The sequence below is a fragment of the Miscanthus floridulus genome, chromosome 5, assembly GCF_019320115.1.
Source record: "Miscanthus floridulus cultivar M001 chromosome 5, ASM1932011v1, whole genome shotgun sequence".
Classification (NCBI taxonomy): Eukaryota; Viridiplantae; Streptophyta; class Magnoliopsida; order Poales; family Poaceae; genus Miscanthus; species Miscanthus floridulus.
The window spans coordinates 117,212,392-117,225,399 of record NC_089584.1 but is presented as its reverse complement, the minus strand read 5'-3'; the positions used below and the strand labels follow the sequence as shown (position 1 = coordinate 117,225,399).

At 47.7% G+C, this 13,008-nt stretch overlaps 1 protein-coding gene across 1 annotated transcript; it reads left to right on the top strand.

Annotated features, from left to right (window-relative positions):
• Nucleotides 1-1,713: 1,713 nt before the first annotated feature.
• On the top strand, nucleotides 1,714-4,151 carry LOC136453217 (GATA transcription factor 12-like). Its single transcript, XM_066453805.1, has 2 exons — nucleotides 1,714-2,326; nucleotides 2,787-4,151. The coding sequence occupies exons 1-2, from the start codon at nucleotides 1,976-1,978 to the stop codon at nucleotides 3,660-3,662; spliced, it is 1,227 nt and encodes a 408-aa protein (XP_066309902.1). The 5' UTR covers nucleotides 1,714-1,975; the 3' UTR covers nucleotides 3,663-4,151.
• Nucleotides 4,152-13,008: the final 8,857 nt, after the last annotated feature.

Below are 13,008 nucleotides of genomic sequence, written 5' to 3'. Positions count from 1 at the left end.
CATGTTCTTCGTTGGCAATGATGCCATTAAGGCATTGAGCTTCGGTGGTCAGATAAGAGTTCATTTTTTTTTGGCGATGTTGTGGGTTCTGTGTATCGACCCAGCTTGTTTACCTGCTAAGCATGAGCATCTCAAAATTTCCACGAATCCCTGCGGGGATCCTGGCCCAATGGCCCAATTCATGGGTGGAAACTGGAAACAGGCCTGTGGTTTATCCCAGCCCGCGTTCCTTTTTGTTTTAAAAGCATAGCTCTCTTCGCCAACTCGGAACACCAGAGTCCAGACTCGCGTTGTTTCTTTCTCATGGCTCGGCTCGCCACGCTGAGGAAACCTGCATCGAGCCAGGCAAACACAGCCAGACGTTGTAGCTTTGTGCCGCGGTGGGCCGCCGCCGGGCCGCGCTGCCTTGCGCTCGAGCGAACCGCACCGGGCTGCCCCCGGCCTCTCTTCTTACTTTTTTCCATCCACTTCATAGTCTTCATGTGAGCAAAATGCTGAGCCATATTCTTATGAGCTACTAGAGCTATAGTATGAGCTATCTGAGGTGTTCAAGTTACTTAACTACTCTTGGCTTAAATGGTGGCCAAAGCTGCCAACCTAGCCACTTGGAGCTGTTATGAGAAGAAGGTAAATACTGTATCCAGGTTTATCGTGGCCACATTATCCACGCGGTAAGTCGTGTCAGGTGCGGCGGAAACGGACAAGGGGGGTGTTTAGTTACCCCAAACTCCTGAATTTGGCACTATGCAAAAAGAAGATTCCCCGTCACATCAAACTTACGGTACATACATGGAGTACTAAATGTTGACGAAATCAAAAACTAATTGCACAGTTTGATTGTACTTTGCGAGACGAACGTTTTGAGCCTAATTAGTCAATGTTTGGACAACTATTACCAAATACAAACGAAACACTACAGTGCGCTACAGGAATCGGGCGTCGCCGAATCCGGCGAACTAAACGTGGCCCAAGATAAATAACTTACTTACGTGAGACCCCTCCGTACTTAATTACCTGGAACGCTAGAACGAACGGTGATCCCAATAATGGGACCTGAATTTTACCGGCCGGCTTCCACGTGACCGCGCCTCACAAAATCCACCTGCTTCGTCAGGCGCATGTGTTCTCACGCAGACGTAAGAGACAACAGCAATCTACCGTGTGTCTCGTGTCCATCGGTCCATGCATGCACCGGCGCGCGCGGTAGCTATTGCGTTTCAGGGCTCCTTTCTGCAACGTAAAGCTCCAGCTCGTGCTGTTGTTACGTGGAGTCACCAAAAGTGGTGTCACGTAATAATCAGATAAGTACTTAAGTGCCTGCGTGTAATGGCTGTTTAACTTTTTTTTTTACTCTACTAGATAGAAACGTATATTTAACGTTTTCCTTGTGAAATTGGCAGTATTCGATCGAGGTTGCTGTTCAGTTGACGCTTATTCATTCCTGCAGGATTTGTGATCATCAGGAAGATGTTTATTCCTGCAGGATTTGTGATCAGGAAGATGTTTATTCCTGCAGGTTTTGAAAAAAAAAAACATCAAACTGCCGGTGCTTGGATTCCAATTATCCCGGTTTTCAAGTTCAAATTCTAGTTCAGCCAGTTGGCGTGTTTTACTGGCGGAGGGCCGAGCGAGGAGGACGGCGTGGTGGCTCAGTGGCTCCCGCTTTATTTACTCCTTAAGAATCGTTCGCTTCAGCTGACACCCCCCCTCCCCTCCTCCCGTCTCGTCTCTCCGCGCTCCAGCTGCACGCCAATTAAACCCTACTCCCTCCCTGCCTCTCTCTCTCTCTCTCTGTGCGTCATTTCCGTTTCCGTCTCTCCCTCTCCTCGCCCACACGTCCAAAACCGAAGGGAGCAAACGAACAAAACCCGGCCGAGTAACGCAGGAGACGCGGACTTTGCGCGCTGTACGACGCGTAGTGTGCAGCGCTGCGGCGGCAGGCGGACAGAGAGCAAGCAGCCGGGACCGGGATAGGATGGAGGCGGCAGCGGCGGCAGCCGAGTACGGGTACTACGGCGGAGGCGCGGGCCCACGCGAGAGGAAGACCGCGGGGTGCGGGGACCACTTCGTCGTGGACGACCTCCTCGCGCTACCGTACGACGACGAGGAGGAAGGGGTCGGCGAGGCGGGGGCAGGCGACGGCGGCGAGGCCCCGCCGTGCCTGCAGCCTGTCGACGCCCACGGAGTCGTAGGCCTCGTCAAGGAGGAGCGCGGCCTCGCCGGCAATTTCTCGGCCGACTCGTCCACCGTCACGGCCCAGGACAGCTGCAGCAACTCCTTCTCTGGGCTAGCCGACGGCGACTTCCCGGGGGAATTCTGCGAGCCGGTAACTTGTGTCTTTCGTATATAGTTTTATTTATACTGTCAATTTGTTTGAATTCATTTGGGAAATTTAGCCTGTTAGTGTCATCTTCTAATTCTTCAACAGCTCAACGGAAAATTGAGAAGAAATAATGGGGACGCACTGGTGGCGGATTTTGTTGTAATTTTGTAGGAGTGCGGTTACAAGATTTCATTTTTAATCGTCCGGAAGGAAAAAAAGGAAACCAACATTTGGATTCCTGTTAAAATTGATGGTCCTTCAGAATTTTGGTCCTTCAGAATCCGTAACTCCATAAAATTGACATAAATAACAGTACCAAAAGTAGAAAACTTCAAGCACACCAGTCCAAACCAAACTGAGAATTATGCAAAGTTTAGCCTGCAATTTTTCCTGTATGTCCAGTGAAGGGAAGGAAACATACAGAACTCGCGGTCGCTAAAACTTTTTGCTGTGAATTCCGCAGTACGATCAACTGGCGGAGCTGGAATGGCTATCCAACTACATGGGCGAGGGCGAGGAAACTTTCGCCGCGGAGGACCTCGAGAAGCTGAAGCTCATTTCCGGCGGGTTCTCCCCGGCTCTGCCACCAGCTCCCGTGGCCCCTGCGGCCGCAGCTTCAGCCGCCGCCGCCGCCTCTGCGGCACAGCCCGGTATGTTCCTCCCGGAGGCGCCGGTTCCCGCAAAGGCCCGTAGCAAGCGCTCCCGCGCGGCTCCGGGCAACTGGTCGTCACGGTTGCTCGTGCTCCCGCCGACCCCGGCCTCACCACCGTCCCCGGCGTCCATGGCCGCCATCTCGCCGGCGGAGTCCGGCATCTCGGCGCCGCAGACGTTCCCCGCCAAGAAGCCGTCGAAGAAGAAAGACGCGGCGCCAGCAGCGCCGCCCTCGAGCGTGTCCGCGGCAGCACAGCCCGGGCCCGGCGGCGGCGGCTCGTCGGCCGCGTCGGCAGAAGGGCGGCGTTGCCTGCACTGCGAGACGGACAGGACGCCGCAGTGGAGGACCGGTCCCATGGGCCCCAAGACGCTGTGCAACGCGTGCGGGGTGCGGTACAAGTCGGGCCGGCTGGTGCCGGAGTACCGGCCCGCGGCGAGCCCCACCTTCGTGATGTCCAAGCACTCCAACTCGCACCGTAAGGTGCTGGAGTTGCGCCGCCAGAAGGAGGTGGTGCAGCAGCCGCACCCGCATGTGATCGGCGGCGGCGGTGGTCCTGTAGGCGGGCTGATGCGCATGCAGAGCGCGATGCTGTTCGACGGGCCGTCGGCGCCCCCAATCGTCGCCGCCGGCGACGACCTTTTGATCCACCACCACTTAGGGACAGCAGACTACCGGCAGCTCATCTAGATGAGTCTACTAGCTTGTGCTAGAGTTGATCAATTAGCCCAGTAATAATTAATGCATCAGCTAAAATCCAAGAACCCTCCTCCTTAAAAATATGAAAGAACTACTAATCTTGCCTTAGGAGTTCTTTTTCCTCTCCATTTTGCTTATTAGTTCGTGTGCTTCTGTTCGGCTCTTCGAAATTTTCGTGGCAATTTTCTTGATTTTGTCATCCTGTTTTCTTTTTTTCTTCTTTTTGCCAGCCTCTCCTAACCTGCTTAGAACTCTATGAGAGAGAGTTTCCCTAACCCTTTTCTTCCTTTGTTTCTTAGCATTCTGTAATTTTAGGGCTACTACATATATCTTCCACAGTAGCTCTCATTCTGCTTCCGGAACATGATCGAAAACAAGACTGGAAATTTTGCCCTTTTCATTTTCCTTTTCTTCTAAGACTACCATCATCGCATACGTTGATGCTGTGGTGCTCATCAGTATCTACTTCTCGTTCCTGCTATATACACTGTGTCGATTAACCCAAAGACGATGGTACATGTCATGTCACAGATGTTGTGTGCGCAACCAACCAAGGCCGTGCATGCCGGAGGCGAGCGAGCGTGCCAAACCCGCCACAGCCCGGGGGCGCACGTGATCATTAGAATCTTGCGTGAAAGAGATGTCCCCTCAATGTAACAAGAAAGCAAACAAATGCAATGGTGGGGCTGGTGGTCGTCGAGTATAGTGGATCCAATCGGCATGTGATAAACATATAAATCTCTGTTCGTTCCTCGCTGTAAATCTGCATGCCGCCCCCCCGGCCGGCTCGCTTTTAATTTGCGACTGCATCTGCATGCATGCTGCTGTAGTGCTGTGGCTGCGCTCACCGCCGCGCCGCCCCCCACCAAGCCACCACTGCAACGCTGAACCTGAAGCAGGGAGAGAGAGAAGGAAGAAACCTTTTTCGTTTCACCTTGCCGCCACCTTGGCATTACGCTGCGCTCTGGCTACGTAGACCAGCAGCAGAGAGTGGGCGCAGAACAAGGCGGCGGCAGGGACAGGCTACCACCGTAGGCGAGCCACGTCTGCATGCGACGAGTCTTGAAGTAACCGACGATCGGCTGTGGATGCAAATGCAATGCATGCTGCACTACCTCATCTACTCATGCATGAACATGCAGGCAACGACGGTACGGTTGTATTAGAAGTACTAGGAGGAGTAATTTGGTAACAGTAGCATAGCTTAGCCATTACAGCATCGAGTAGAGTAAGTTCATTTACGCAAGGTGGTGGTGGTGGTGGTGGCGGTGGTGGCGGCGGCAGCAGCTTGGATTGTCGCGGGCACTGTGATGCGCATGTGGGCTCTCACTACCAGGTGACAAGTGGAGGAGTATAAAAACCGGGATCGCCGATCGCGGGCAGGCAGCGCCGCGGCAGGGCGCCCGGTGATGGAGGGCGCTCACATGGGAAACCGTCGCTCCCCTGCTGCATGTACTCCTATGAATTATGATGGTGTGTGCATGACTGAATGGTAACAAGGCCGGCAGCCCAGCATACGCACGCAGCATGTTCCGTCCGTCCCGTCCGCATGGGTACAATACAACAAGGATACCGAGACGATCCATCGAGCACCGTCAAAGTAAGCTAGCTAGGACGACGACGACGCACACGCGCCACCACCAACCATTGATCATGCATGCATCGATCTGCTGGCTAGCTTAGTCCGGTCACTACCTGCACACGCACGTACTGGTTGTTGGTCAATGCCACGACCTCTCCATTATACTATGCCCGTGCGATCGATCAGCCAGATCGAGGTGATGAGCGAGATTGGCTAGAGTGAGCACTGAGGAGCTCGATCGATCGGCGGATTTGGAGCTAGCGTGCACGCAGATGCTACGCGCGCGCGCGCCTGGATTTGTTGCGAGTTACTCCGTAATTATTAAAGCCGGGGCGGGCAGGGCATGGCACGGCGCGGCCGAGTGGGGGGCGCTGGCATCGCTCACATTGTCACATGCGCGCTCACGTACGGTCGCGGCGGGCTTTTCTTCGGGGTAACGTGCGTGCGCGGAGGGCGGAGGCCAGGCCGCTCTGTCCCTGTGCGCGCCTTCAGTCGCCGGCGCGGCCGGTGGAGATTGAGGGAGGGGGTGCCGGAGAGGGCGCGCGCGCGGGTCACGTCTCCGGGGGCACGTGCAGGCACGTGCGCAGGCGTGAGCACGCCCACCACCCGCGGGGGGCGGCTTTCTTTTGGGCGTGGGGGCCGCGGACCGCGGGCCGGTGGGCAGGCAGGGAGGCGTGCAGGGCGCAGATGCCCCGGCCCGGCCGGCCGTGTGCCCCGCCACGCCAGGCAAAAGAGCCCCACGAGCTGTGCTGTGGCCTGTGGCGTCGATCGCCACCTGCCGGCTGCCTTATCCTTGAGCGAGTGGTACGTGCGTTGATGCCGTGCCGCCCAGCCCGGCCTACCTCTACCTGCCCTGCTCACTGAACGTGGCCTCTGGAATCTGGCTTGGCCTGGAGATATTTTCTCCGGTGTCTTGTTTTCGTGCCATGATTTCATCGAGGCCCTCGATCTACTAGTGGTACACTGGTCGTACTGCTACACCACCCACTACTACCGTGTTCATCTGTTTCCCGGCAGCAGGGTTCGAAAAATCCGAACCTGAAACGAGAACCCGAGCCCACGTCGATCGGTGACAACTGCCAATCGAACTCGAATCCTCCAGCACAGTGACCTGATTGCCCAAGGATTCAACTTTCACTGTACGTACAAGCATTGCGCTGTACAAAGTTGGACTTGTATGAACCACCTGATGACCGACAGAGTGACAGGTTTGTGATCAGCCTGCATGTAGTATTTGCTGTTACTAGTAGAATTTAAAATCCTGCTGAAACTCTCCACGTAAGCAAAGATGCGTCGGTGGTCAGTAAGTACATATACAAGCATTCTGCAGCGAGGAAGCTCTGCCGTGCGTTCCTTTTCGTCAACACGACATCTCGCGGTAGACGCTGAAACTCTGCCATAGCAGAGGGGAATCGAAAATTACAGTAAGAAACACACTTGCTTTCGCTTTGCTGGAGGAAAGTTTTGCCTCTCGAGTAGGAGTAGGAGTACTTGCACTGGTTGGGTGCGGGTTTGCCCAGCTCCAACTCCATCTCCCTCCAACCAAGCATTTGACAGACCCTTTCCGTCGCCATACGATTCAGGCGTCTAGTCTGAATGTATAGGCAAACGGAGCTCATTCTTGCTTTGCTTCGCCTGGCACAATACGCCATGAATGTTGTACCCTGAAACATCTGGGTAGAGTGATTATGCAGTTGCGCGTCGGTCCATTCAGTAGATTGCAAAGGAAGGCTTAAACATATGGGATGAAAGTTCAGAGGTTGTTTTAATTAAGGCAGAGTAGTACCAGTATTTCCTTCTCTGTGTTTTTCCCCCGGCAGACAACTTTGGCTTCTTCTTCCTGTTGGTTTTCTTTAAAAAAAATCAGACCACCTGCAGTTTCATTTCATCACACAAATATGTGTTGCATAAAAGAACAAGGTGGAGTTTGAGTAGAAAATTGATCTATTCCTAAGTTATAAGTCTAACTTTGATATTCCTAAAATTGATCACACTAACTAGTTTATTGAACGCTTAAACATCCCCGTCAAGAAGAACAAAGCGGCCCACTTAGTCCATGTAGTTGGGCCTAATACATTCGAAGCGCTCCCTGTTGCTTTTTCCCCATGTGACTACAGGAAGTGTTGAATACGCTAGGGACATGCCCCCGCTCCACCCCCCCCCCCCCCCCCCCCCCCCCCCCCCCTCTCTCTCTCTCTCTGCTCTCTCATGCGCATTACCATTAGATTGGAGATGCACATCAATATTTGTGCACAAGAGGAGGGATACATTAAACTATTATCTTCCCCTTGCAGATTACGTATCTCAATGAAGATTCAATGGTCATGTGCATAGAGCAGATATATATGTCCTAAAAGAGCAAAAAAATTTACTTTGCTGGATACATTAGACCACGTATGTACTATGCAGGCCTTGGGTCATTTCCTCAAAAAAAATGTAGGCCTTGGGTCTCATAACAAGCCGGCTGGACAATCTTGGTCAGGCCTTGGAGGCTTGGAAGTAGGTGTGGGCTGAAGCTGCTTCAATTCTTGGGCTTGAAACATGACAACGTTACCATCTGCCAAAAGTTGTTAAGGGGTTGTTTGGTTCAGCCACAATTTACTACAACTAACTTTAAGTAAGTGTGATACACCATAAAAAGTGTGCCTAAAAGATTTGGGGCCATACTATGCCATGACTAAGGAGTTTAGCTATCAACCAAACATTTGTCAACTTCGTCAAACTTGTCTCATAAGGTGAAATGTGGCAAAGTGTACCTATCAACCAAATAACCTCTTAAGTTTGCGAGTCAAGAAAACACATATTGTACTCTATAAACAAAAAGACGATGGTTATATGAGAATTATTATAAAGAAGAGTGCATAGTGAAATTTGGATATTTTTCCTTGCTTGATTCCAGCCAGTTTGTGTCGAATCACAATGTGCCATGTAAACAAGTCTTATTTTACCAGAACCGATTGAAAAGTAACAAACCTCTTAGAGCGCTATTCACAAGTTCCGAGTTATGAACCCTTAGAGCGCCATTCATCTTGGAACTAGAATGATGCTCTGCCCCGTACGTTGTTGTCAAGATCACGGGTGACATTGGATGGATAGATATGATTTAAAATGGAAATCTAATAGTCTATAACTATATATTTATGTGTCACATTAGTATAATTAGTTTAACTAGATAAATAGATGAATTATCATAAATGATGTTAGTGGATGATGTTGCAAGTTAAAAACATGTTAACAGGTGATGTGGCTTGAGGGCGTGGATAGAGTGCTTGAAGAGATAGTTTTTTTTTTGAAAAACTTGAAGAGATAGTTTATCATAATTGCATATTTGCATGCAGATTCATAATTACATGCTGGTGGATCTTTTATAAGAGTATATATTATAGATATAGATAGCGGATGAGACGTAACTCTATCATCGATTGAATTTATTTATATTATAGATTATAGATGGCTCTATCTTGAACGGTAGTAGGACACAATGGTTTCGATCAGAAGAAGCTAATGGATAAAAATACTGCAAGCTTAATAAACTAGGTGCGGGATACCAAGACAATATATTATATAGCAGTTGGTCACAAAAGCATTTGCCCTCGGTTCAAGAAAGTCACTTGTAAGTGAGAACAATTGGCATGGCTATGAGTAAAGATCAAAGGAAATATTCTATTTTGACATGCTAAGACTGAATATTCCCTGCACGTTTCGGGATTGTAAATAATGTAAGAAATGAGGAGTCTTCGTTACAATTTTTTATTTTTGTCACAATACAAAATATAACACAATTAGCATTAATCAGTTTTTATAAACAGTTGCTGCAACACAAAAGTACACGTGAGAGAAATAATGATCTATTTTCAGGAGTCTAGGCATGCATGCTAGAGTAGTAAGATAGGACAGACGTCAGGTCAAACACTCCCATGTTCTCCGAAGCGAAAGCAGCTGCACATAGAAAATGGTCTCCATGCATGACCTGACATGTTAACTAAAAGTTTGGCGATCTTTGATCAAGTGATAAATGAGCTAGGATCAAACCATCCTGCTCTATCAATCTAGAATCGGAGTCCTAACATAAATAGGTTGTAGAAAGACAGATTAATTAAGTAATTAAGTGTCCTGTAATCATGTATATAATTGATTGATCGTGACACTATCACAGAAAAAATAAAATGATTAACCTGCAACTGTACCTGATCCACTACAACAACGGAGCAATCTGTACACCATGCGTTCTCACCAGAAGATTGAACAGTAAAGTTGTCGCTCATGCTGGTGTATTCGTTGGTGGAACACAAGGAGGTTGAAATGTGTGAATCGATTGATTGGAGGAGAGCAACATGTTGGTTCTATGTGCAAAGCTCCAAGGGACGAAGCGCCGGCAGATGTGTGCATGGGTTGCGACTACTGAAATGTGGGGGAAACATGGTGACGATCGGAGCAGGGAATCGATCATCAACGCGCAACAAAACTGAAGGCTACCAACTGGGTTGGATGGACTGGGGCAGCGGTCATGACTAATGAGGAGTCGAGATTTGCTGCTGCCAGCCAGAGGAAGAGGATCGAAGAGTGTCTCATGAGGAGTCGAGATTTGCTGCTGCCAGCCAGAGGAAGAGGATCGAAGAGTGTAAGGAGAGCATCTCTCATCTACCGCCTCACTGTATTCTATCACGTCATCTACATATAGCTTAATTATTAGTAGTCAGTTTTCGAAGAGGAAGAGAGGAAGTCATCCGAAACAAATGCGAAGTGAATCATTGATGTTAGAAGAGGTTGAGAGAATGCTAGCAGTATGTACGTGCATGGTCATCCACTACTGAAACCATTTGTGAGTGGGCACTGTCGACTAAATATCGTCACCGAGGGGTATACCCACGATGGTAGATTGATTGATAGAGATGCACGTGATCAGGAACTAGATGGTAACAGAGACATAAGACACAAGATTTATACAAGTTTAGGCCGTCAAGATGACGTAAAACCCTACGTCTTGTGCTCTGTTGGTTTGTATCAATGAGATAACCGTAGACTAAACCCAGGATTTGTATCTGGGTCTGGATGACCATGGCGACCAAGGGACCGCTGTCCCTCCTTTTTACTCTGGAGGGGTAGAGTTCCAAGGAAAGTATCCTAGTCGGCTATATGGTAGGTATTATATTTGGATTACAACATCTATAAGAGTCCTAATAAATCATATATTCTAGATGTCTTGCGGTGCACGTCGACCAGCGCCGTACGCCGCACGTCTTGATCTTGTGGGCTGGACCACTCCTGATGGTGCGGCCCATGTCTTGCGCCCTGGGTACCTGGAGTTATATCTCCGGGCACTTGCATGGAGGAATAAATGGATGGACATGATTAAAATTGTGCTTAAGATCAAACGGTCTTAGTCTTAGAGGTGACGTGGCTGGAGGGAATGATGACGTGGAGCGTGGAGCGCTGTGGATTGAGAAAAATTGTTAGTGGGGTTTTGTTTTATAGACTATAGATGGCTCTATCTTGGACCGCAGTAGGACACAATGGTTTCGATCAGAAGAAGCTAATGGATAAAAATACTGCAAGCATAATAAATTTGATATATAATCTTGCTGACGTAACAAAAAATTGCAAGTACTAGCCAAGTCTAGAAAAAACTGAGGTGTCTCGTTTCCTAGACTAAATGATCTGGTGGTATTGGAGATGATCTTGAATGTTCTTACATATCTCTCGCCAATACAATTGAAATGCCATGTAAAATTTCTAATTTGTAGTCTAAATGAGAACGATCTGGTGGTATTGGAGATGATCTTGAATGTTCTTACATATCTCTCGCCAATACAATTGAAATGCCATGTAATAAAATGTCTAATTTGTAGTCTAAATGAGAGAATTACTAGGTAAATTCTCCGGGCGTTGCTGGGGGAATGTAAAAGTCATTTGAATTGAGTTAGGAGAAATAGGATGTAAGAAATCGCGATGGTGTATAAATAAATACAAGTATATATGTGATATAAGTAGAGAATAGATTTATAAATTTTTGCCAGGGGTGTAACTAAAGACAAAAAACTATATGAACATGAATTGAATGTTGGATCATGGGGGATATATTTGTACCATGACCACTAATTGATTTAATTATACTTACACGAAAATTATTATACATTAAAAGGGTTGCATCAGTAGTCCACCGTGAATGAACTAAATAAAAGGCACCACTCTAATCTTCAATCTTTAACTTCATCAAAGAAAACACGGTCACATGGAAGGAGAATAGGAGATTATAGAGAGAATTCTTTATTTGGCACTGAAACAAATCGCTCTTTCGTATTTGGTACTGAAAATTTTGAACTTCCTTATCTAGCATCAACTTAAAAATTCCTTCCGTATATGACACTTCCGTCCATTTCAGGCAGTAACGGTGTCAAGTGCCACCTAAAATGACATATATGCCCTTATATGTAACAGGAACATATAGTGCCAGATAGGAAAAGAATAAATGGACATAATGTCAAATAAGGAAAGCACAAATATGATAAATATACTTGATGCACAAGCTTCACAAATCTGACCACATTGTCAGCATATCTACATAGAGAATCACATTACAGTTCACATGTCCAGGTTATGCATACATTACTAGGTTCATAAACATAAACACATGAAGGTTCATACATAGAGGGTCTAAGTTCACATTACAGTTCATAGAGCATATGCCTTACACATTGCCAAGCACATCTACATAGAGAATCACAAGCTCAACCTTCTCTTGCTTCTTGTGCTATTTGTAGTACAGTAGTACATCTACATAGAGAATCACAAGCACATCTACATAGAGAATCACAAGCTCAACCCACAAATTCAGGCACGGTTACTTTCCCACCTTTCAATTTGACTAATATCCAGATGGAGTACAGTAGTTGTAGTTCAATGCAGCATATGTTAAATTAGGCAATAAGCTAGCAAGTTTGTTATAGGCCAATCACTGCAGTGTTAGATTCTGAGAGACTCTCACGGGCACGTGTGCAGCAAGGTGTGATGTGTATCTTGCTGCCAGAGGAGGACACTAGAGTTTTTTTCCCCTCGAACAGGCTCAAGAATTGCATATCATTTCATTAATAATAGGTGGAAAAAGAACCCGCTTACACGCAGGAAGACATTGGAATTTTACAGTACCTTTTCAAACATTATTTAACAAAACCTGAAACAGAGCTATGGTTCCGAATGGCACTACATGTTCTTCAACGAAAGGGCTGCAGCCCTGTACCAAGCAGCAGCAGCCATGGCCCCAGGATCAGGAGCCGATGCCAGCTTGTCAGCAGCAATGGAAAGTATCACTAGAGGTTTTACCAGTGACATATTTAATTTGGACTTGAAATATCAAATACTGGTAACTGGTTCATAGTAATGTTTGTAGCTATTCAGTTATTTCCTATAACTAAAAATGAAGGGCAACCAAATTTTTAGAAAGCAAAGCTGGTTCAGGGTACCCCATTTTTCCTAAGTTGCTCTGAGTTGTGAACAAGCTGGTTCAATAATATTATATATTCTGTTGCTCCTAAAAAGTAGTGCCAGTACAAGCCTTGAGGTTAATAGTGCATATGTTGCTATTGTGATCAAATTTCAGGTGCCCCAAGTAGTTTTTCTTCAGACTTGCACTCTCACGTCAGGCTTGCTGCTTGCTGGAGGGCTTCTGTTTAGCTAGGTAAACACTCCAGTATTCTCTGGAAATACTTCATTCTTGAGATGGTTTTGATATGTTTGATAAAAATCCATGAATAACTT